The sequence below is a fragment of the Xenopus tropicalis genome, chromosome 5 (assembly GCF_000004195.4).
Source record: "Xenopus tropicalis strain Nigerian chromosome 5, UCB_Xtro_10.0, whole genome shotgun sequence".
Lineage (NCBI taxonomy): Eukaryota > Metazoa > Chordata > Amphibia > Anura > Pipidae > Xenopus > Xenopus tropicalis.
In genome coordinates, this window is record NC_030681.2 from 15,029,557 (window position 1) to 15,055,240 (window position 25,684).

At 38.4% G+C, this 25,684-nt stretch overlaps 1 protein-coding gene across 3 annotated transcripts in view; it reads right to left on the reverse strand.

Annotated features, from left to right (window-relative positions):
• The window catches only part of bicral (BRD4 interacting chromatin remodelling complex associated protein like), a 37,180-nt gene that overhangs the window by 9,131 nt on the left and 2,365 nt on the right, over positions 1-25,684 (reverse strand). The window contains exons 1-12 of one of the 3 annotated variants that reach the window (XM_031902532.1): positions 15,014-15,153; positions 13,908-14,005; positions 13,563-13,602; positions 10,162-10,210; positions 10,013-10,081; positions 8,114-9,721; positions 6,598-6,694; positions 6,147-6,238; positions 4,805-4,866; positions 3,042-3,187; positions 2,514-2,608; positions 2,201-2,303 (exon numbers count right to left, since the gene is read on the reverse strand). In XM_031902532.1, the coding sequence (XP_031758392.1) occupies positions 2,201-2,303; positions 2,514-2,608; positions 3,042-3,187; positions 4,805-4,866; positions 6,147-6,238; positions 6,598-6,694; positions 8,114-9,721; positions 10,013-10,081; positions 10,162-10,210; positions 13,563-13,597 (2,356 nt within the window). In that variant the 5' untranslated portion in view covers positions 13,598-13,602; positions 13,908-14,005; positions 15,014-15,153. Of the gene's footprint in view, positions 1-2,200; positions 2,304-2,513; positions 2,609-3,041; positions 3,188-4,804; positions 4,867-6,146; positions 6,239-6,597; positions 6,695-8,113; positions 9,722-10,012; positions 10,082-10,161; positions 10,211-13,562; positions 13,603-13,907; positions 14,046-15,013; positions 15,154-25,684 lie in introns of those variants that run through there. The other 2 variants (XM_002934681.5, XM_018094119.2) reach the window with 2 other exon arrangements.

The following is a 25,684-nucleotide window of genomic DNA, read 5'->3' on the forward strand; positions in this document are numbered from 1 at the left end:
CGTGTGACGTCACACGTACGCACGGGCGCAACCTTATAAAAGGTCCTGTCGCCGCCGTACGAGGAGCCGAATAAGGAGCAGGAGCCGCAAGAAGTCTGTGGGGGAATTTTCTATTGGAGGTACTCTCTATGGGAGCAATTGGAGGGCTCTGTGTATGGGGGGGTACTGTGTATGGGGGGCACTGTATGGGGGGACACTGTAAGGAGGGCTACTGTGTATGGGGGGGCACTGTGTATGAAGGGTACTTTCTATGGGGGCTACTGTCTGTGGGGCAATTGAGGGCATAGTCTATGGGGTCAATTGGGGGCACTGTCTATGGGGGGGTACTGTTTATGGGGGTAAATGAGACACTGTGTATGGGGGGCACTGTATGGGGGTTCTGTCTATTGGGTTATCGTGGGTACTATTTTAACTATTTTTAAAATGGGGTGTGCCAATTGGGGCGTGGCCACAAAGTGGGCATGGTCAAAATATTTTTGTGGGGGTCACCACAACATGAGGAAATGTATTAAAGGGTCGCGGCATTAGGAAGGTTGAGAACCACTGGACTAGACCAACACAGAGGGGAGTACCATAGCAGGCGAACATCAGAAGAACTTCATAATTTTCAACAAACCCAATTTTTTTGAAAGCATTTGATACAGTACCTCACAGAAATTAATGATGAAATTGTGGAATATTGGCCTGGGACATAATATTTGCACTTGGATAGAAAACTGGCTGAAGGATAGATTACAAAGTGTGGTGGTAAATGAAACATTTTCTCATTGGGCCTGAATTGTTGGTGGAGGACCGCAGGGGTCAGTCCTTGGACCATTGCTTTTTAACTTGTTTATTAATGACCTGGAGGTGGGCATAGAGAGTACTGTTTCTATTTTTTCTGATGATACTAAGTTATGCAAAACTATAAGCTATAGATGATAGATAGATTTGACAGACTATAGAGCGATTTGACAAAAATGGAAAACTGGGCAGCAAAATGGAAAATGATGTTCAGTGTTAAAAAGTGCAAAGTTATGCACTTTGGTAGAAATAATTGGATTGGATGATTTTTTGAACAAACATAATATTCACAGCTAGACTGATGCTAAAATCTACAATTAGTATCAATGTTGGTATATATGGTTTATGTATGTGAGTGCATAGATAGGTCAGTATTGGTTTGTGTGTGCTGGGATCACGTGGAAAGGTTAACCTTGATGGACTGTGGTCTTTTTTCAACCCTATGTAACATCAATGCAAATGAAAAGTTATGTGGTCTACACTTTTCAGTGTAGTGAAGAGTGCTCAGATCTATACATTGAGGAAAGAACAACCATTCTGTAAGAGAATGGCCCAACATAGGAGGGCTAACTCCTCAAGACTCAGAAGTCTATCTACATCTTAAGGAAAAGGGACACTCTTTTGAGGACAGCAATGTGCATATTTTGGACCGAGAAGACAGATTAAAAGAAGTGCGAAAGAGGCCATTTATGCCAGACTGGAAAAAAACATCCCAGGTGGAGCACTGCTGCTCCCTAAATAGAATGCTCTTGGGAAAGGTATTTCAAAGCTAAATCCATCCCATTAAATAATGATAAAGAAGCATGTTTTTTACTGAAACGTCACTGTGCCAAAATATACAGTGAGTACAGATGGAAGGAGAACATAAAATCTTAATCGACACTTGGGCAATCAAATTAAAAATGGGGAGGAAAAAAAAAGAAATAAAGTAAAAAGCCAAGAAAAATGTAAATTTTGATGCTGGGGGAAAGAGGCCCAGAAGGGGGGAAGGTTATTTCAATATAAGTTCAATGGCTTATTTACTAAAGAAGTGTGAATAAGAGGCACCATTTTTTCATTTTATTTTTTTACCAACAATGCAACATTTTATAACACATTTCCAGCATCAGGTACAAAACAAACACCACAGGTGCAAAGATCTATGGCAGTAAGTAAACTGCAAAGGGATGATGACATGACATGGTGTGCACTTACAAAGCCTTCAATTGCATGCATTTCAACTGCCACAACTCTACTGCCATTTTCTCCTGGTCAAGAAACAAAAAGTTTACCTAAGAGCGCTTTAGCAAAGCTAGAGACATTAAGTTTGATGTATGGCCTTATTTCAGATATATTCAGGTCTTGTAAGTAAATTACTAGTTTATATAAATAAATTTATATTGTCTTAAAGGTTCTTTAAGTAAATATTTCAACTCACCTGGATCAACCAGTGCAAATCTTTTTTCACATGTTAGGGTAGCTCTTTCTTCCTGATTAAATATTCTGTCCAACATTACAACCTCCGCCGAAGGATTTATCCTCTGATAATAGAAAATGAAACCAACCGCAATTAACACAAAACATTGGCTTTGTAAAATATTAAGCCAAGCTAACATTTATACTACTTCAGGCTGACCCCTAATTTAGTGCTTTTAGTTCCACTTTGGGGGCAGCCACACAGAAATCATAGTTGCCATGCCATGTTTAGCTTTTTGATTTAATAAAAAAAATATGGAGTTCACTTTACATACCATTGCATCTTCCAACAGCAACAAGCGATACTTGTTCAGCATTGACTGTGTCTTCTTTAGAAGATGTATTGAAGCAGACTCAAATTCATTGTCCACTGCAATAAAAATGATCAATGATAATGGAAGTTTTTTCAGAATGTTTAGGGGGGTATCCTCAGTTGTAGGAAAAGAGAGAGAGAATTTATGTATATAAATAAATATATGTATGTATGTATGTGTTTTATATCTATATGTTTGTTGATATAGAGCCCTTTACTAAGCAGGGAATGCCTGGTCCTGCAAATGATCAAAGTGTATCAGTCCACACCATTAAGCCAATGCAGTTTAGTATTTCAAAGTGACCCCTAAATCTGCAAATTGAGACAGTTGATGACACATAATATTCTGACTTGATTGGAGGTCCAATTCCTGTAGCTATCTAGAGTTAACTGTGGGGGAACCATAGCGCTGGCAGCTGGTTGTCTAAAAACAACTTTAAAACAAAGTAACGTTAAACATTTTCAAAAAAGGTTTATTAAATGAATATACCTTTTTTCAAATCATCATCTGTTGGAAGTGATCCTTGGAACACATGGTATGGGAGAAGTCTTTCAGCAGCATCACTCAAAGACTCAAATGGGTTTTTATCTAGAAAAACAGCATGCTGCTGATCCTTGTGTAATCGCTGAAGGATTCTAAAGAAAAAGAACAGGCATATGTTACCTTTATAAGACTAAACCAGGTATATCCATTGAATACTATACTGAATCCATTTAACACTTTATCCCCTGCATCCAAACATCTCATTTATTGTGGCCAACCAAAAGTAATTATTGCAATAGTCTAATAAGTGATATTTATGGGTGATTCATTTGTCATTCTGGGCAGGGTGAAAATGATGGCAGTATTTTTTAGCCTTACTTGGGGGATAAACTAGTACAGGTATAGGATCCCTTATCCGGAAACCCGTTATCCAGAAAGTTCCAAATTACGGAAAGGCCATCTCCCATAGACTCCATTATAAGTAAATAATTCTAATTTTTAAAAATGATTTCCTTTTTCTCTGTAATAATAAAATAGTACCTTGTACTTGATCCCAACTGACATATAATTAATCCTTATTGGAGGCAAAACAATCCTGTTGGGTTTAAATATGTTTACATTATTTTTTAGTAGACTTAAGGTATGGAGATCCAAATTATGGAAAGATCCCTTATCCGGAAAGCCCCAGGTCCCAAGCATTCTGGATAACAGGTCCTATACCTGTATCAAAATACAGGGCCTGATCTAAAAGGATGATGGGGATCAAAATACTCAGTTTCTTAAATCTCTTAATAGAAAGTGTACCTTATAGTTTTCTTATACCTTATGTATACAGTGATATATTAAGAAAATCTGAAATTGATTATCATGTTTTTGTGTTGTTTGAAGTGATGGGGCAGTCCACTTTTATAATTATGATGATATAAACAGCAGTAGTCCTAGATAATTGAGTTTGCAGTTTAACCACAACTGCTGCAATATTTATGATTTCAAATTTTTAAAACATAAAATGTTGATCGTTATAAAGCATAAAAAAACTGAAAAGCTTGAATTACAAAAAATCAGCATCTTAAATTTAGTGAATTCAATGGGACAAATCGTTCCACGGTTTTTCTAAACTATTCAAGATTTTTTAGTCTGAATTGTAAAGAACTATAAAATGAAATAAATATTGCACCAACACACAAGGAGACAGGTATACCCTATAATTAGATTTTTTTACGATTTTTTAAAAACTCTTCAAGGTGCTAGCTAATAAACCATTTGAAAATTGTATTTTTTCCCCCAAATACTTAAAACCTCAAAATATTGGTCACATAAAATCATGCAAATAGTATATCATATTAAATAACTTTCTACTCTGCAAAATCTGAATTCTAGAAATCTTAAATTTGATAATAGCATTAATAATAGACCTCTCATTGTCTTCTACAGAAGCTCGGTAGGTTTTAACTACCGAATGATTTAGTTTATGTTTTTGAGATTTTTCTTGTTAGCTACATTTTGAAAATTCTAATTTAGAAAACTGAAATACAAAAATAATTGAAAAAATTAATTCTGGGTAAAATCACAATATCACATTTTTATAAGTCTGCCCCAAAGTTAACTGCTCTTTAACTCTTTATCCCGGCAATACATTTACAAACTACATTCACATTGACCATAGCAATTCGACAGCAGACTTCATTTAATCATTAAAATACCAAAAAGGTGCAAAATAAATTTATCTGAAAATAAACAATTACAAATTTAAGGAGAAATCAACTCACAAAGATGCTTTTCTAAGCTGCCTAGGACCAGACATCTTCATTACTCCTGAACGTCCATCAACCTTAAATTAGAAAAAAAAATCTAAATTAACATTTTTTAATCATACTATGTTTTCAAGAATAGAAAGCAATCACAAATATATTTACTAAAATACTAGCAGCCAAAATATTACCCCCCCCCCACTCTCAACACACCCACATCATATACATATAGCAGGCAAATATCACAAATCCCTCAAAACAAATAAATGCAAAAGTGTTCTTCAAAACACCTTCGTAATTTACATGTATTTATGTTTTTTTTTACTAGATTTCAAGATATTAGCAATTTTTTTATTGCTTTTATCATAAGATAAATAAGAGAAATATAAAACCCAAAAAATAAGCAACAAGTGATGCAAGATATTAGCAATTTTTGAAGTGTTAATTTGATGAAATTGAAGAAACACAGCCACATGCTAGTCTGTTTGGCCAACCAGGCTACAGTCAGGAGTAAATTTCAGAAGAGCAAACTAAGCTGTTACTCTGCTCAGGGCCAGATTTCCAAACAGGCCGCCCCCGGTCGTCGCGCATGCATGGAAGGCCGCACTTGCATACGGAGCAGTGGGGAGAAGTCCCCATTGCTCCGTATGGGAACAACATTTTAGGATTTTGCTGCGGCCGGACGGCATGCCGCCCCCAAGTTTGTGCCGCCCTAGGCCCGGGCCTTTGTGGCCTCTCCACAAATCCGGGACTGACTCTGCTTAGGAAACATCGGATAAACATCAAACTTTCCTCTTGTCTTTATTAAATAGAATAACATGAGAAGACTTTGATCGTCTTCTCTAAAATGTAATTATATTAGCAGAGTAAATTGCTTTTGTCTGTGTGAGACAGTCTCCTCAACCCTATTTATTTGTTTGTAGAACCACATGGTGACTCTACCTAAGCTGATCAGAAAACCCTGCACTACACTGATGAGCCCCCAAGAAGGGTGAAGCCGGTCTGTAGTTGGGAATCTGATCAGCTATTGTCCTGGCTTCAGCTTCAAACCCAGTGGGTGAGCTGTAGCCTATAGGATAAACCCATGTAAATGGGATTTTTTTCAAGAGTCTGGAATTCATTCCCAGAATTCCTTTTGTTTGCTTATTAGCAAAGTATAAACTCCTAAAAAAATTGTCAATTGCAAAAATCTCTAGAAGAGCACTTTAAGCAGTTTTACATTCATCTTTTTTTGATGAGTTACATGTCCTTTAATGAACATGTTGAACTGCCTCGGGCCACAGAAAGATAAATGAAATGAGCCAGACTTTTTTTTATGGGCGTCACATAAATGAATATGCATTTAGTTTAAATTCCCAACCTCCACAGGTCGCAGTTGTGTCCCAGCTATATTTTCTTGTGGTTGTGCAGGCGATACAGTGTAATGCATCTGTTTGCTTCCAGAGTGGTGCCCTGTGATATAAAGCATTTATTAATTATTTAAAATGAAACAGCTTTAGTAACAGCAAAAATACAACTATTATATTAACGGGCCACAAATCCATGTTTTGTCTTTAAAAAGAATAAAAGTAGCACTGTAGAGCAAAAGGAGAAACAAAATAAATAGTTGCTGTTTAAGAATTTTTAGCATTATTCTACTTCTTGGCAAATATGTGCTCTGCTCAAATGCCTAGGAACTTAGGATGCACTAAACCCATGTTTAAAATCCTGCTGAAAAATGCTAGAATTTGGCTGAACCCAGGATTCGGTGCAACCAAACAAGCAACAGATAAATAGTAAGTTTATCCTGCTGTTTCTCGTGCTGTATTTACCTGCTAGTGAGGTGGTACACAGCTGGTGTTGTCTGCTGTTTTCCTGGTTATTCAGTGATGAAACAGGAGACACGTGGTCCATAACTTCTTTCTGGGCCTGACATATTAGAAGAAAAAGAAAAGGCCAGCCATCTTAATCCTGGGGAAACCACTCCGTTATACTTTTTTATTTAATTCTGATTTTTTTTCAGTAGTTCAATTCAGATCAGTTCCCAGGCAGTTAAAAATTTTCTTGAACACAAAATAACAGCTGATGATAGTGACACTGGGTTCTAACAGGTGACTGTAAGAACTTTCTATAGACGCTGTTTTGGCTACAGGTCCTGAAGGATTGGTCGATGCCAACATAGCAAGCAGTAAGGTGCAAGGGTTCTGGGTTTCTCATCACTCCCCTCTACCCGCTCATGAATCTCTAGCCTTGGGTGCACTAAATACTTTGCGCCACACTGATTTTACTGTTTGCATGGAATGTTTTAGGCCCCAACATGCCATATCTAAATTGAGAAGCTGAGAATGGGCACAGAAATATGGTGTGTTACCAGCAGTTGTATTTTGTTTAACTATTACATGCTGACTGAAACATGGTGGCGGGCCAAGCATAACTTGCTTAAACAGGTGTGCCTGGGAATCTTTACATTATGCACTTTTGATTTTACCAGTAAATACCTATTTTTTTCAGAAAAAATGAAATGTCATAGACCATGTTCTGTTGATTAAAATGATAATTCTGCCAATTTAGCTAGGGAATGCTACATTGAAAAGTTTCTCTATTTCAAAAAACATATATTTGCAGTGCAATGTGTTTCTGACATTCTTCCTTTACCCTTCGAACAAAAAGTGTCCACAACTGGTGACAATGGGTACTACAACGAATTAACACCTATTTAATACCTGCAATCTGTAAGGGCTCTGGCACACGGGGGAGATTAGTCGCCCGCGACAAAACTCCCTGTTCGCGGACGACTAATCTCCCTGAGTTGCCATGACCCGCCATCCCGCCGGCGAACATGTAAGTCGCCGGCGGGATGGCACACGCGGCGGCGCGATTTCCCGAAATCGCCGAAAAAGACTCGGGAGTCTTTTCCGCCGATTTCGGGAAATCGCGCCGCCGCGTGTGCCATCCCGCCGGCGACTTACATGTTCGCCGGCGGGATGGCGGGTCATGGCAACTCGGGGAGATTAGTCACCCGCGAACAGGGAGTTTTGTCGCGGGCGACTAATCTCCCCCGTGTGCCAGAGCCCTAATACCTTAAAGTTAAATATGCTCAACAACATATCTTTGTTTCATAATTTAACAGGGAAATGGTTTAAGGAGCTTTATCTGATTTGTAATATCCAGAGCAGCTCCATCACCCTTCTTTCCTGATGTCTTTACAAAACCGGACAGCCAATCAAAAATAGTTGTGTCTCTACTAATTTGCACAAAAATTCACAAAATCTAAAACCTCCAAGTACCTCTATTCACATTTGGAAAAAATAAATGATTTTATCAATTCAAAAGGAAACAATATCATACCTGTCCACAGGAAAATGTATGTTGAGAGCCAGACGTGGAGCTAAAAATGTTAGCAGGCTGGCCAGTTGAGGTTTGAACATGAGATTCACTTATTCCAGAATGGCTTCTGCTTTGTTGCTGATCGCCTGTAGAAGTGTGAAAGGATGGTCCCATGCTTTGAATTACAGTTCCAGAACTTAACACAGTGAAACGACCCGAAGAAGACATGTTGGGGTTGCTATGTGGCAATGAAGGAAAAGTTGATCTACTTTGAGTGTTACTACCCGGACTCGGTGACAAGTGTAAAACTGTAGGTGATACTTGTGACATCTGTCCTCCAACAATATGAGACGTTCCATGGTTAACAATAAATTGTCCACTGGGTCCAGTGAATGTCTGACCAGAAATAAGCTGCACGGCTGTCCCTTGACTATTTAGCATTTGCCCAGAATATGGCTGACTAGGCCTAACCATATTAGCTATGTTTCCACTAAGCATTACATGGTCTGCAGATACTTGATGAGGACCAAGATGGGCTGTCTGGGTCTGTACAAGTTGTGTATTTATGGACTGAATGTGTTGTACTGGATTAGAATTTACAGAAAGACCTGCAGGTATAACAAACTGGTTGGTATGCCCATGTGCTTGCCCCATTGGAGAATGGATGACAATGCTGCTTCCAGGTTGTTGACCTACTGGTTTCTGAGGGTTTTGCTGATGAACAGGCAGTTGCTGGCTAACTGCTGAACTTTGTGGGGAATTAGCAGAAGAAAAGGGAATCCCTTGATGCACATGATGTTGTTGCATACCTAAATTATTCACATTATATGGTATCTGTCCAGCTTGTACAGGCTTTGGCTGAATGTTAATAGGCATTTTATTAGCATTAGGGACAGAGCCTCTGTGTATAATAATGTTATGAACAGGTAAAGAGGTTTGAAAGTTACTTCCACAAGATGTAACTGCGACAGGATGCCCTGCTGGGCTGGAATCAGGGCTTCCAAACATTGCATTTCCATTCTGTCGAACAAATGATCCCCCACTAGAATTTGCAGGCATTTGTTGTCCACTTTTGAGTATTATTTGTGATCCATCTACGTTATTAATAGCCATCACTGGAGGCTGATTATTAATAGAACCAATTAGATGAATCTGTCCAGAAGAATTTTGGTTACTACTGGGAATATGTTGGCTAGGAATAATTCCTACATGTTGCATAAAACCGTGCTGAACACCTACTGTATTGCTTCTAAATGATGTGCCTACTTGCTGCTGCACAAGAGGCACTCCTACTGAATGCAGTGTTTGACCTGAGTAATTAGGGATACTTGTAGCCTGAGTAAAGGATGAGGATGAATGCGAATGAACTGAAGCAGTTGCAAAATGTTGACTGGAGACTACACTGTCGTCCAGATAAGCCTCTTCTGCCAATGTCTGTTCGGTGATATTGGCCACTTGCAGTGATTTTTGAAGAATGTCAAAGGGTTGGTCTTCATTGATATCATGAATAGGGGAGGTTTCAAGTTCATCATCAAGAAAATGAAGACTGCTTAAAGACTGTAATCCATCGTTATGGCCTTCTGCTGCTTGGTTATGCACACCTTTGATTGACGATTTGGGATCAGCATGCTAATAATTAAAAATAAATTACTATTAAACATAAATATTTATTAAAATTAAACAATCATGAAAACTATTACAAAAGCTTTATAAATATCATGTAGCACACATTTTACAATAGGTTGCTATGGGTTACAAAACCAGTAGCAAACATTGTATATTTTATAACATTAATCCCCAGTAGGTTTTATATTGCTGCATTCAGGTCATCCACATGATTAAGGTCTTTAGAGTTAGTTAATGCAACATAAACACATTGCTATCCATAACGTTACTCTTACTATCCATTCTGATACTTACACTACCACTGCTGAATATGGAATTTGTGTTAGGAGCAGAAAGAGATGTACTTGTTAGTTCTTCATCAACCTGTAAGGTAGGAAATGATCATTTTTAAGAACTTTAATAATTTGAACTTGTTGTCAGCCAAATTTGTTTGAAAAACTTACGGTTTTATTTCCAGATCCATGCCAAAAGAAATTCAGTTCTTGGGTGTCACTTAAAAAAGAAGAAAAATTTAGATAAAACCGTGTCATTAAATCAGGTGCCAGAATGGTACATATAGACTAAAGGCTAAGGGGGAAATTGTATTTTTATAACCTGTATGAACCTGCCACCCACCATTGCTTGGACTGGCCAGAACGGGCATGAAACTAAAGTGCCAATATAACACCTGGGGTTTTACGATAAGCTACCTTTACCCCTCAATTAACTTTAAGTCAGCTTGTAGGTAGGGAGGAGGCAGTGGAAGAAATAAGAGTATAATGTGCACAAATTGAGAAGTCACTGACATTATACAAGATCAAGCAACATTTAGGGGCTGATTTACTTACCCACGAACGGGTCGAATGGAGTCCGATTGCGTTTTTTTCGTAATGATCGGTACTTTGCGATTTTTTCGTTTGTTTTGCGATTTTTTCGGATTCTTTACGAATTTTTCGTTACCAATACGATTTTTGCGTAAAAACGCGAGTTTTCCTATCCATTACGAAAGTTGCGTAAAAAGTTGCGCATTTTGCGTAGCATTAAAACTTATGCGAAAAATGCGCAACTTTTCGCGTAAGTTTTAACGCTACGAAAAATGCGCAACTTTTTACGCAACTTTCGTAATGGATACGAAAAACTCGCGTTTTTACGCAAAAATCGTATTGGTAACGAAAAATTCGTACAGAATCCGAAAAAATCGCAAAACATACGAAAAAGTCGCAAAATGTTCGTTTTCAAGTCGGAACTTTTCCAATTCGGGTCGGATTCGTGGGTTAGTAAATCAGCCCCTTAGACTGCAGGACAAACAATCAATGCTTTAAAGGCTTGCCAAAAGCCTTTACTGATCTCAATATAGGAATGAATGAAGTCTTACTTAAGATGCTGCCAGACATCACCCCTGCTCAAACAGTTGATCCCAACTAAGATATAATTACCCCTTATTGGGGGCAGAATAGTCCTATTGGGTTTATTTAATGGTTAAATGATTCCCTTTTCTCTGTATTAATAAAACAGTACCTGTACTTGATCCCAACTAAGATATAATTACCCCTTATTGGGGGCAGAACAGCCCTATTGGGTTTATTTAATGGTTAAATGATTCCCTTTTCTCTGTAATAATAAAACAGTACCTGTACTTGATCCCAACTAAGATATAATTACCCCTTATTGGGGGCAGAACAGCCCTATTGGGTTTATTTCATGGTTAAATGATTCCCTTTTCTCTGTAATAATAAAACAGTACCTGTACTTGATCCCAACTAAGATGCAAAGCAATCCTATTGGGTTTATTCAATATTTAAATGATTTTTAGCAGACTTAAGGTATGGAGATCCAAATTACAGAAAGATCCCTTATCCGGAAAAACCCCAGGTCTCAAGCATTCTGGATAACAGGTCCCATACCTGTATTCAGATACCCCTAATGCAAATAACAGCCTCAGTTATACCCTTGCGTGATCACTTTTGGGATAATCAACATTTCTTAAAGTGGGGAGTAATGTAAAGGGAAGATGGCACTGGTTTCTGATGGTGCAACAAGCAAACTAAAACTTAGACCATTAGGCACAACTGCCCTAGTAGGAGAAAAGAAGCCTGCATGCCCTCAAAAGAACAAGGCCCAAAATTTAAAAAGAGGGGACTTAATTTAAGCATATAGAATAATAAACATCACAACTCAATATAAAAATATAACTTTTCTCCCATGACAGCCAAGATTGGTCTACCTACCTACTCTGTAAATTCTGGTTGTTTTATTTCCTTGTATCTTCCAAATATGTTGCAATGTTTGGAACATTTATAAAAATTATATATATATATATATATATATATATCAGTCCTGATGGTGTCTGCACTCCAAGGCTTTAGTATTCTGTGGGGTGCACAGCCAAAATCTCAGTATTCAAATAATCCATGGCCGGCACACCCTTAAAATTCAAAAAAAATTTTTATTGAAAACTCATTGTTTAAAAACCAACGTTTCGGTCCTCATTAGGACCTTTATCAAGAAAGACAGTGAGCTGCACACACCAGGACTTGGCAAAAAATGATAAGTTTATTTAAGCAAAGAAATCCAACGTTTCGAGCACTAACTGTGCTCTTCCTCAGGGAAAAATATATATATAAATTAGGGATGCACCGGACCCATTTTTTGGGGTTCGGCCGAACCCCCGAACCCAGCCAGAAGAATTTGGCCGAATCCTAATCAGCATATGCTGATTAGGATCGGAAAGGGTTAAAAATCTTTTCCCCCTGACCATTTAACCCTTTCCAAATTCTAATTAGCATATGCTAATGTATGCTAATTTGGTTCGGCCAGGACCGCGGATCCCGCGGCCAAAGCCGAATCCTTCAAAAAAAGTCTGGATTTGGCACATCCCTAATACCATTAGTAGGTACCATAGTACTAGTACCATAGTTTAAATGTACAAAAGCTAAAAAAAAAAAATGATTTATTTTTTTTTCAAATAAAAAAGTTCAAATAAACTTGAATTCTCTAAAATCTCGATTGCTAGTTTTTTTATAACAGAACTTAAATAGCAAAAACTCTAAAATCACATTCTCCTATTAAATTTCAATAAAAATAGCTGCCAATGAGATTTTTTTTTTTTTTTTTTAATTTTCAGGTTTTTTTTATTTGCTAAATCTTTAAAATTCAAGTTCTGAAAAATTTGAATTAATTAAAATATTCACAAACATATTTTTTTTTGTTTTGAAAAATGATGTTTATAGCAGTTACATTAAAAAAGTACTTCCCTCAACCCTAAAACCAAATATGCTTTGAAAGGAAAGGAGACCATTGTTTATATGAAGTTGCAAACACAAGGCACAATCCCCAGCTATTATTATTATTATTATTATTAACATTTATTTATAAAGCGCCAACATATCCCGCAGCGCTGTACAATAAGTGGGTTACATACATTGGACATACAGAGTAACATATAAAGCAATCAATAACTGATACAAGAGGTGAAGAGAGCCCTGCCCAAAAGAGCTTACAATCTACAAGCTAATAGACTACATTGAAAATCTAGATGGAAAACAATATGAAAAGTTGGGGGCTTCTCCTCACAACACACCAAACCTCCAAGGCTAGATTCCCATAACCAGGGACGCACCCAACTATGGTTATTATTTATAAACAGATCTCCTTGACAAAATCAACTCAAACGAGTTTTTGATTACAGCTAATCAGTTGAGTGGGTTAATGGATAGGCTAATTCATCTATATCAAATTAGATTAATCTCCTAAAGTTATAACTATATACATCTCCAAGACATGTAATAACTCTACATTTCAAAGACTGTTAAAGAAAATACAATTTTCTGTAACTATTAACTAATGATTTTACATGTGATCTTACCCAATGAAATCAAGAAGACCAGAGTCATCATCCATGTTAGCTGTACAAAAAAAAAAAGAACACCTTTGTTCTTATACATACTTAGTCATACAATCTTTACGATGCAATTTGACAATCTGCAGCTTACCCTTAACTGTAGATTCAGTCACCACAAATACACAGAATCTGAACACCAAGTTAAAATAAGGGGTTGTAAAGCCAAACAGAAAATTAATGCAAATTTCTGTATATAATAAAAAATGTTCAAGTTGTAAAAACAATAATTAAGAACCTGGCCTGCTTCCCAAAAAATCTCTACATTGATTATCTCGACACTTTTTTTTATGCACTAATTCCAGAAAGTACCTTATTTTCCAAAGTTTTAACATAACTTCTGTTGTTTCCATCTATAGGTGACTCCATGTTCCAATAATTGAAACCAGTCCATTGTGATCAAGAATAATCTGCAACGAAAGACAGATTTACGAAACATAGCCCTTTTGCCTAAAAGACAAATAAAAATCATGTTACTATTTACATCATAGTTCTCAATATCCTTGATTTTATTTATTTTTTTAAAGATATTTTTGGCTTTAAATTTACAAAAGCTGAAAAAAACATTAAAAAAATATAGAAATGTTTTTCAAATAAAAAGCTTCAAATAAACTTGAATTCTCTAAAATCCTGATTGCTAGCTTATTTATAACAGAACTTAAATAGCAAAAACGCTAAAATCACATTCTCCTATTCATTTTCATTCTACAAAATCTCAAATGTTTTCATAAAAATCGCCTTAAAAAATATTTGACTGCTAAAACTATAATACTCGAATTGGAAAAATTCCGATTGGAAACTAACATTTTGCGACTTTTTTGTATTTTTTGCGATTTTTTCGGCGTCTTTACGATTTTTGCGTAAAAATGCGAGTTTTTCGGCGTCTTTACGAAAGTTGCGCAAAGTCGCGATTTTTTCGTAGCGTTAACACTTGCGCGCAATGTCGCGCCTTTTTCGTAGCGTTAAAACTTAAAAGGCGCGACGTTTCGCGCAAGTTTTAACGCTACGAAAAAATCGCGACTTTGCGCAACTTTCGTTATGGCTACGAAAAACTCACGTTTTTACGCAAAAATCGTAAAGACGCCGAAAAACTCGCGGTTTTACGCAAAAATCGTAAAGACGCCGAAAAAAAACGCAAAATTACCGATCATTACGAAAAAAACGCAATCGGACGCATTCGGCCCGTTCGTGGGTTAGTAAATGTGCCCCTAAATCTACCTCAAAAGGTTTATCCGAATCCCACACGAAATCCATATCCTAATTTGCATATACAAATGAGTAAAAATCGTTCCCAATATTTTCACTTTAAATTGTCCAGTGGTATAAATTCATGTGATATTAAAGAAGAAAGAAAGGTAAAAACTCAGTAAGCTTTATCAGATAGGTCTATGTAAATACAGCCAGCCATAAGCACTCACAGAAACGCTGCACTGACTTCTCTGTCAAAAGATTTCTTGTGTCTGATTTTCTTGTTTTCCTTTGCCAGAAACTCCCCTCTCCTGCTCCTCCTCCCTCAAGAATGCTAAGAACTCATTCCCCCCCTTAGGAATCTGGATCTGAGCCAATCAGCAGGAAGCTGACTCATAGGGGCCGATTCATTAAAACACGAGTTTGAATCCTGAATGGGACAAATTCGCAAAAATCACGAAAATTCTTACAAAAAAATCGTATTAGTCATGATAATATTGTATTGGCGATCCGAAAGTCACAACATTTTCATATCCGAACGATCATAATATGCAGGAAAACCTTTCCGACTTTGATCCTTCTGTGCATGATTTTGGAAGTCTTAGGAATCAATGGCACTCTGCAGCTCCAACCTGGCCCAAGGAAAGTCTCCCATAGGGCTCAATGGCCCTCTGCAGCTCCAACCCGGCCAAAGAAAATCTCCCATAGGGCTCAATGGCACTCTGCAGCTCCAACCTGGCCCAAGGAAAGTCTCCCATAGGGCTCAATGGCACTCTGCAGCTCAAGGAAAGTCTCCCATAGGGCTCAATGGCACTCTGCAGCTCCAACCCGGCCCAAGGAAAGCCTCCCATAGGGCTCAATGGCACTCTGCAGCTCCAACCCAGCCCAAGAAAAGTTACCCATAGGGCTCAATGGCACTCTGCAGCTCCAACCCGGCCCAAGGAAAGTCTCCCATAGGGCTCAATGTCACTCTGCAGCTCCAACCTGGCCCAAGGAAAGTCTCCCATAGGGCTCAATGGCACTCTGCAGCTCCAACCTGGCCCAAGGAAAGTCTCCCATAGGGCTCAATGGCACTCTGCAGCTCCAACCCGGCCCAAGGAAAGTCTCCCATAGGGTTCAATGGCACTCTGCAGCTTCAACCCGACCCAAGGAAAGTCTCCCATAGGGCTCAATGGCACTCTGCAGCTCCAACCCGGCCCAAGGAAAGCCTCCCATAGGGCTCAATGGCACTCTGCAGCTCCAACCTGGCTCAAGGAAAGCCTCCCATAGGGCTCAATGGCACTCTGCAGCTCCAACCTGGCCCAAGGAAAGTCTCCCATAGGGCTCAATGGCACTCTGCAGCTCCAACCTGGCCCAAGGAAAGTCTCCCATAGGGCTCAATGGCACTCTGCAGCTCGAACCTGGCCCAAAGAAAGTCTCCCATAGGGCTCAATGGCACTCTGCAGCTCCAACCTGGCCCAAGGAAAGTCTCCCATAGGGCTCAATGGCACTCTGCAGCTCCAACCTGGCCCAAGGAAAATCTCGATACTGAAGCTTGAAGGAATCCGAAACTTCGTGTTTCGTGTCGCGAAAATTTGGTCGCAAAGTACAAAAAAGTTGTGAAAGCAACGAAAAAGTCGTGCTAGGTACGAAACACGATAAAAAAACACGATTACGGAAAAAACGCATTCAGAGCGTTCGTGCATTAATAAATCCCCCCCATAGTCTTACTAACTGAGCATGTACAGGGGTCTTTTGATTGGGTAAAACAAATCAAAAAATAAAAACACATGGCCAGGCCAGGGTGGGTAATACTTGGGGTTAAATGCTTACGTAATATTACAGATGTTGATTAAACTATTGACTATTTAAAAAAAAAAAAATCTTTTTAAATATTTGTAATCTTGTTACGAGCAGAAGGTATCTGCTGTAAATAAAATAATAAATTCCCTCAGACTTACATACCAACATTCTTTATTTAACTGTCATTCATTTCTGAGTTCAATCTTTAATACATCTGCTTTTGAATCTTCAACAGCCACGGACTGTACTTAGCAACAACTGTTCTTTATAGGGAGACAGTCATTACATATTACCCCCTTTATATTACAGTTATACCGCATTTCTTAAACAAGTTTTCATTGTTACTTACACATCAGCTTTCATATATTTCTATAGTCTGGAAGCTTGAGGTTTCTGTTTACTCACTGGGTACATTTTATTAGGCATAGAGGCGGGGCAGACAATTACTTTTAGTTTCCATTCAACACTCACTTTCCCCCTCCCTCCTCACTATCTAATTGTGTAGCCAGTGCATGGGCATGGACACCAGTCTCCCATTCTGGCACATAAACAAGAGTTTGGCATGATGCAAGCTATCCTTACTAACAAAGTGGTTCCTACGTGCATGCTGTAGTGTTGTAATTACAAGACTAAAGGAAACAAGATTTAATTAATTTATATAGTGTAAATGAAGTAAATTATGCTTGACTAACCCAAAAGATAAGAATTTGGAATTATATCTTAGGGTGACAGGTCCCCTTTAAGGTTTGTAGGTGTTATATTGTCTGATGGTAACTGTCCTTGGTTCAGGCCCACTGGAACTACCATTAGATCCTGGAGTACTCTGGTGGCCCAGTTGTTACACCTACTGTAGAGAGAACATCGCTTCCATTTATCATGCTGGGTTGAGAGGTGGTGTGATACTGTCACAGGCTGTGCTTAACCACTTTAGCCCTTCTTTAGGGTGAAAACACACAGAGCTACTAGTAGCAGCTACTTGTCTAAAACAGACAATGCTAACCATCTACTGATAACTGTGTCTACGTGTGTTCTAGTAGAGGCAATTTTCAGTACTGTCTATGGCAGGGAATTTTCGGGAGTTTAGTTGCCATGAAAAAGTAGCTGCTACTAGTAGCCCAGTGTCTCTTCACCCTTTCAGAAGGTAGATTCTGATGGGCTGGGTGTGGCTTAGGGGGGGAAACTGACACACTTCTACTAGTTAAAGCAATGTGTCAGTGTCAATGTATTGGAGTGCAACCCAACCATACTGATATGTTCCTTATAGGAACATGTGGGTATCACTAAGGTACTCAGGGTTTAGGTTTCTTGGTGGCTAGCATTATTACCTTGCAGTTTTGGGGTCTTGAGTTTACTTTTGAACAGGGCATTATCTGCATAGGTTTCCATCTGCACTGCAAAAAAATGTATAGTATAGGTAAATTGGGTTCTGATCAAACTGTTAATGTCCTAATGTGTGTAGGACCTTGAAATGTGTCACTGGGCATTGATCAATAGAAAGTGTTATACAATCTCTGTAAAGCACTATGTAACCTCAGCATTAAATATAAGACAATGTGGTTATATGGGCAAAATTTATGCTGGTTCAATAATTCAGAGCAGTGATATACGGTAGTTCTCAAAAGTTTGTGAATCTTAAATGTGACCTAAAACATCATCTGATTCTCAAACAAGTCTAAAAAGTAGATGAAGAAAACCTAGTTAAAGAAATAAAACAAAATTATTATATTTCGTCATGTATTTATTGAAAAATAATGATCCAGTAACATATCTGCATGTGGCAAAAGTAAGTGAATCCTTAGGATTATCGTATAATTTGAAGGTGAAATCAAAGTCTGATGTTTTCAGTCAATGGGATGACAATCAGGTGTGAGTGAGAGACCCAGTTTTATTTAAAGCATGGGGATCTAGCAAAGCCTGATCACATATATGTGGATGTGTATCATGGTTCGAACAAAGCAGGTTTCTGAGAACCTCAAAAAAAAGTCTCTAAAGAGTTTGGACTCCACCAATCAACAGCAGTCAAACAGATTGTGTACTAATGGAGGAAATTCAAGACCGTTTTTATTGTATCTAGAAGTGGTTGACCATCAAAGATGACTCCAACTGCAAGGCATCCAATAGTCTGAGAGCTTACAAAGGAACCAGGGTAATTTCTTAGCAACTGAATCCCTGTCTCACACTGGCGATTGTTGATGTTCAGGAGAACATATATATATATATATATATATATATATATATATAACAGCAGTTTATAGAAACCATTTGCAACCAGTCATAGGGGCACATTCATGAAAACGAGAGTTCGAATCCCGAATGGGATAAATTTGGATTGGATATGATAATTTCTTAAGATCGCAAATATCACAAATATGCTTACGAAAAAATCGTATTAGTCACGATAATATCGTATTGGCGATCTGAAAATCACAAAATTTTCGTATCCGAATGATCGTAAAATGCAGGAAAACCTTTCCAACTTTGATCCTTCACTGCATGATTTTGGAAGCCTCCCATAGGGCTCAATGGCACTCTGCAGCTTCAACCCGGCCCAAGGAAAGTCTCCCATAGGGCTCAATGGCACTCTGCAGCTCCAACCCGGCCCAAGGAAAGTCTCCCATAGGACTCAATGGCACTCTGCAGCTCCAACCTGGCCCAAGGAAAGTCTCCCATAGGGCTCAATGGCACTCTGCAGCTCCAACCCGGCCCAAGGAAAGTCTCCCATAGGGCTCAATGGCACTCTGCAGCTCCAACCCGGCCCAAGGAAAGCCTCCCATAGGGCTCAATGGCACTCTGCAGCTCCAACCTGGCCCAAGGAAAGTCACGATAACGAAGCTTGAATGAATCCGAAACTTTCGTACTCAGCGCGACAATATGAATTTGTCGCAAAGTACGAAAAATACGCGCAGGTACAAAAAAGTTGCCGAAAATACGCCGATCGAACACTTGGAGCATTCGTGGATTAGTAAATCTCCCCCATAGTGTGTCTAGTAGGGCATTATGGTCTTGTGTATAACAGAAAACAGATTAACTATTTACACTACCTATTAATATCCAGTATCTATACATATATATCAAGTATTTTCATTTTTTATTTGCCCCTTTAACAAATAAAAATACATGCAGCTTCAGTACAGGGATTTCTCATGGGAATTCATTATTTCAAGAACAACTGATGTAACAGTGCCATCCCTTGTGAGCAGAAGAAGGAGTTTTTGTAGCTTTCTCTTGTGAATAGAGGAAAGAGATATAAAGGAACACTATCATCAAAACTAAAGTTTATTTTTATGCCAAAAAAAATATGCATTATATTTACTGGAATACAGTCATTTAAAGACAAAATTACTTATTTTATCAGAATAACAAGTTTTGTACTTACATGGGGAGGTGTAATAAAATAACTTTGATGAATTAAATCTGGTCATCTCTACAGCAGATGAGATTCAGAGGGGACAAAGTCGTAGTGTAGAGAAGAAGGGTTTGGTTTTCTAGAGTACTGGGCTGATTTTTTTTTGGGGGGGGGGTGTTCAATTTTTACAGCTTCAATACCATTGTATTTGCAAGCAGACATCAGATGTTACTACATTTTGGTCCTGTATTTACATAATTTTGTAGAGTTAGACCTATAGTTACTGTTAGACATATTTTTCTGTTACACTGAGTACACTGGTATCACTGAGACCTGGTGAGACGAATCACGTGACTCGGAGGTGAATTTATATTGTTATACCTTTTTAAAGGAGAAGGAAAGTAAGTAAGCTTTATTAGAAAAGTCTATGTAAATACAGCCATAAGCACTCACAGAAAAGCTGCGTTGAGTCCTCTATCAAAAGAAACACAGGATTCCTTGTCTCCTTTTTTGTTCTAAGTTAGAACGCTATATTTATTCTATAGAAACAGCCCTAGAAGCTCCTTCTTTTTGTTTAAGATAGCAGCTGCCAGTTTAGCTTGGTCTCATTAGCTTCCATGCTACAGCTGTAGCTGCTGGTAGCAAACAGTAGACTTATGCCCATGCTCCGAAGGATTTTTCCGAGAGAGGAAGTCTGATACCGAAGAACATCTTTACAAAAAAAGAGACAAGAAATCCTGTTTCTTTGATAGAGGACTCAGTGCAGCTTTTTTGTGTGCTGAGTGCTTATGGCTGTATTTACCTAGACCTTTCTGATAAAACTTACTTAGTTTTTAACTTTCCTTCTCCTTTAAAGGGTAGGGCATTTATTGGTAGCTCAATGTATAGAATGTCTTAATGTCCTATATATATATATTGATAATGGGTATGTGCACAGGATCTCTTGTTGCGGTCTGTATAAATAGTGAATAATATACCCCCTATAAAAATCTAAGGATATGATATAGATATAAATAAGTCATCAAGGAGTTCCATGATCACATATAGACAAAAGGCTATTTTATATAGATCATGGAACTCCAAGGTGACTTCTAATGTCTTCATATCTAATAACAGCATGTACGCTATCTGTTGTGATATCATTGTTTATAAGGATATAATGGTCATGAAACACCTATTTTTTCAATAGGGGTAGTTTATTTGCTACATATATGCTTTGGGAATGGTTTTAAGGGACTGAACTTTATGGGTCATTCTAACTGTAATATTATGCATATTGTGTTTAAAACATATTTAGGCACTTTATATCCTTATGAGTACTTGTCACAGAAGGTTGTATATATAGCAAGCAATGCCAGTCAGAAAAATATCATACTTAAAGGGATATGCCTCAATAGAGCATAGCAATATAATATATCCACAATATTATCTAAATTTCCCACAGGGAAGAGAACGATAACCATATCAACAGTCAAAACTCACCATTTATAACTTAAAGAGGCACAGCACAGAAGTGCTAACACATTTGCTCATACCTAAATGGTAATAGGAATGCTTGTGGTTGTCAATAAGAGCACTGAGATGCACTTAGCGACTGCTATATTGTTTCTGTCATCTCTTCCACATAGAGGTCAATGAGAGTGCTGACAGATAAAGTGAGTGAAGAGGCAAGTGGAATACTGGACGTCACCCTGCAGTTCTGTGACCGTTCTTAATGCACAGGGCTGCCGGTCTTGTGCTTTATATGGTTTCGGAACTCCTCAGATGGCTACTTATTAAAGAATGTATCTTACTAAGGGAACATAAGCACATTCTTTTTGATAAGTAAGGTTTCATATTAAAGGAACACTATCATCATATAATTACCCTCTTTTAGTTATATCATTTTTTTTTTTTACACGATCTTTAAAGAAAAATTAAAGCTATTTGAAAACCCCAGGCCTGCCTCCCCCTCCTTCCGAACTATGTTACCAAAGGCTCACTAAACTATTTATTTTTCTGACTGAAAAATTCATAGTAGCCCAGTGGTTACTATTTGTGTTTGGCTTCTCTTCATTGCGATCTTCGCCATAGGAGTATACTCAGTTAAAACCAATCAAGACTAGGCTTCACCTGTCCATGCTATCTGCAAGCAATTGTGCAGTGAAGAGGACATTAAATAGTGGGACAAAGTGCTTGCCAACCCTGCTGCACTACTCTGCATTTTTCAGTTAAGAAAATCAGTAGATGATGTTTTGCAAGTCCTTGGTGGTGCCGTTCGAGACTTAGGGGGGACCTGTGGTTGTCAGAATGGTTTCATTCTCCTTTAATAATGTAGAATATTTGGCACATGCATAAAAAACTATAATTCCAGTGCTGTACATTTGCAGTTTGGTCTTTTCTGTATGATGAACATTTATGTAAAAGACAACACATACAGATCAGAGACAGCACTGAAAGAGTTAAGTGTTCTGAGGTGATTGAGATGGGGGCGGGGGGATCAAAATATGCAGGGCCATTTCAAGTGGGGAGCTGACGTTTTTAGCACAAAAAGTTGTTCATCGCATTTGGTAATACTGTGTCCAGTATGCACCTGTTAACCTCAATAAAAAGCTGCCCATATATGCCTATATTTGTAATGTCAGGTATTGTTTTTGACATCTTGCAGTCCTATCACATAGTCCTGTTTGAAATCTTTATCTGCCAATGCTTCGTGTCATTGTGTAAATTAAAGAGCAGATAATTTCCATTTACTGCAGTTTCAATTATCTGACCATAACAAAGAAAAGTTTTTGATCTATTAAAGTCAGAAATCTCCATAAATATATACACATTTGGTATTGGGACATTTGAGAGACATGGTGTTTTCCAAATCTGCTGTATTTTCATGTATAAAAAATATATGGGTATGGGACCTGCTATCCATGTTTTGAATTATTTGATTAAAATTGAGCCTATGGGTGCAATTAGGAGCTTTCTGGATAACGGGTTTACGGATAACAGATCCCATACCTGTATTTGATTTGAAAAACATTCAGTTAATATGAGATTATAATTTGAATATGTATATTATGAAAAATATACATAATTTAGTTTCTTATTTGAAGCCCTATATCTGGTTACAGAAGTGGATTAACACAAAATCAGATTTAGGGGGAGATTTAAAAAACCACGAATGGTCCAAAGGCGTCTGAATGCGATTTTTCGTAATGGTATTTTTGCGACTTTTTCGTATATTTTCCGAGAAAAAATCAGATCGGTTTTTCCCGCCGTTTATAATTGCTCAATAAGAAAAAATCGCGGTGGCGACGAAATAGTCGCGCAAAATACTTTACAAAATTTTCATTTCCAATCCGATTGCTTCCCTTTCGGGATTCGGATTTGTGGATTAGTAAATCTCCCCCTTAGTTTATGTTGTCTTAAAAAAACATGTTTTCCACTCTACTGTGCATGCTCTGACCCCGGGATTCCAAAGATAAATGAGGAAAAGAAGAGGATCGCTCGTTTGCATGAACCCGGGGCCAGTGCAGTTTTCAGCTAACAGGAGCACCAGCTTAGTGTATCAGGTACTTGATTACTATCACTGGGGGGCAAGGATGTATTTATAAGGCACCCAAGGGCCTTTGCCTAGGGCGCAGCTTTTGGGGGCGACCCTCAGGTGCCCATGTATTTTGTTTTTATTAAAAAAATAAATAAAATATTGCCCAGTGTCCACCATGAATTTCCATAGGAAATCCGACGAGAGGTAGGGTAGTGGGGGTAGGGAGTCGGATAGTTCGGCGGAAGTGATGTCACGCGCGTGCCCCAGTGATTGTAACTTTCCGATTCAGGCTGCTGTATAATTTTACAAACTAAACACACAATTTCAGGACACCAGCAATATAAAACTAGTATGATTTTAATACAAACAAGTTACATTAATATTTAACTACCAAGTAAAAATTATACAAGCTCAGAATATACCAAACTACAGAATATAAATTGGGGGGGGAAATGGCTGTATGCTAAGCGAAAGTATTAAAAAAAAAATTAAAACCATATAACTTTAAAATATTTCTTTAATTTCTTGAAATGGATGGCAACTGTGTGACAGCATAGATAGTAAGGGCGAAGACACACATGACGATTAGTTGCGGTGGGTGACTTTTTAAAGGAGAAGGAAAGGCTAAGTCACTTGGGGGTGCCAAAATGTTAGGCACCCCCAAGTGACTTAGATCGCTTACCTTTTACCCCTGTAGGGAGAGAACAGCACCAGCCAGGGGTAGCAGCGAGTGCTTCCTCCTTCCTTATCGCATGCGCCGGCCGACGGATTTCGCCGGCAGAAGAGAAAGGAAGGAGGAAGCGCTTCCTACAGGTACCCTGGGCTGGTGCTTTTTTCTTCTAACAGGGGCATCAGCCCAGGGTACAAGGTAAGCGATCTAAGCCTAACATTTTGGCACCCCCAAGTGACTTAGCCTTTCCTTCCCCTTTAAAAAGTATCAGAACTGTTCACCCAGTTTAGTTAGTTTTTGACAAAACTCGGTGTGCTCCCCAGTCAGTGCTCAAAAAAGGAACAATTGGGAATAAATTGCTCTAGTGTCACTGAACCAAAAGCTCCTAGGCTCATAAGGACTGCACAGACACAAACATCACCTAACAAATCCAGTGACATTTCACCATCTAACATTAACATTTTTCACTAAAATCAAAGTAATTATCACATGGATTGATCCAGACTTGAAATCTGTCATAGACATTTTTAAAAACAGGCCCCACTAATGGGCCTGCGGTAGCCTTAGCCAGGGCGTTTGAGTCACAGTCAGTGTTGGACTGGCCCACAGGGATACCAGGAAAATTCCTGGTGGGCCCAGGTTTCAGTGGGCCCTCCTGCTTCTAGCCATTTGGCCTAATTCATGGTCATTACTTATTTTTCTATGGAAACAATGCAACTAAATATTTAGAATAGATTATAGTATGTAAAGATATAACAAAAAAAAAACTAGAAAAAAATAAAGACTGAGTTATGAAAAATATTTTGGAGAGTGGGCCCATGGTCTAAGGTTTTATGGTGGGCCCCGGGCATCCCAGTCCAACACTGGTCACCGTCCAGGCTTGGTGCAAAACTCATCATACAACAATCTACTTTCTGCCTTCAACATTAATCTGCTAGAGCCCCTTTTGGCCCAGTCTGTGTGCAGGCAGATTTACACTCTATAACGCCATAATCCTACCAATTTCACTATAGTTCCATAATAGCCGGATGTCTCCAGGCTGTAGGGTCCTTACTAGGTTTGCCACCTGGCCAGTATGCCAATTAAATGAGATTAAACATACAGTAAGGTTGGTATTTTTTCCCCAGAAAATGTGGCAACCCTATTCCTTACATGCAAATCTAATTACTATATACAGGAGTGTCACCTACACCCAATAACATAATGGAGCAATGTGTCCACTCCAGGCAGAAATGGTTTTCCATGATATACCACCTGTGCCCTTACTTTTCCTTTCTCCAACCCGGAGGAAGGGGTGCAATGTTACCAGGTTAACTTGCCAGACACAGCAACCTAAGGTTTTAACCGTGCTTCACTACAAATGCACCACTATTACAGAGAAATGTACAGGTATGGGATCCCTTATCCAGAAACCCGTTGTCCAGAAAGCTCTGAATTACGGAAAGCCCATCTCCTATAGACTCCATTTTAATTAAATAATTCAGAATTTTAAAACTGGATTTCCTTTTTCTCTGTAATAATAAAACAGTACCTGTACTTGATCCCAACTAAGATATAATTACCCCTTATTGGGGCAGAACAGT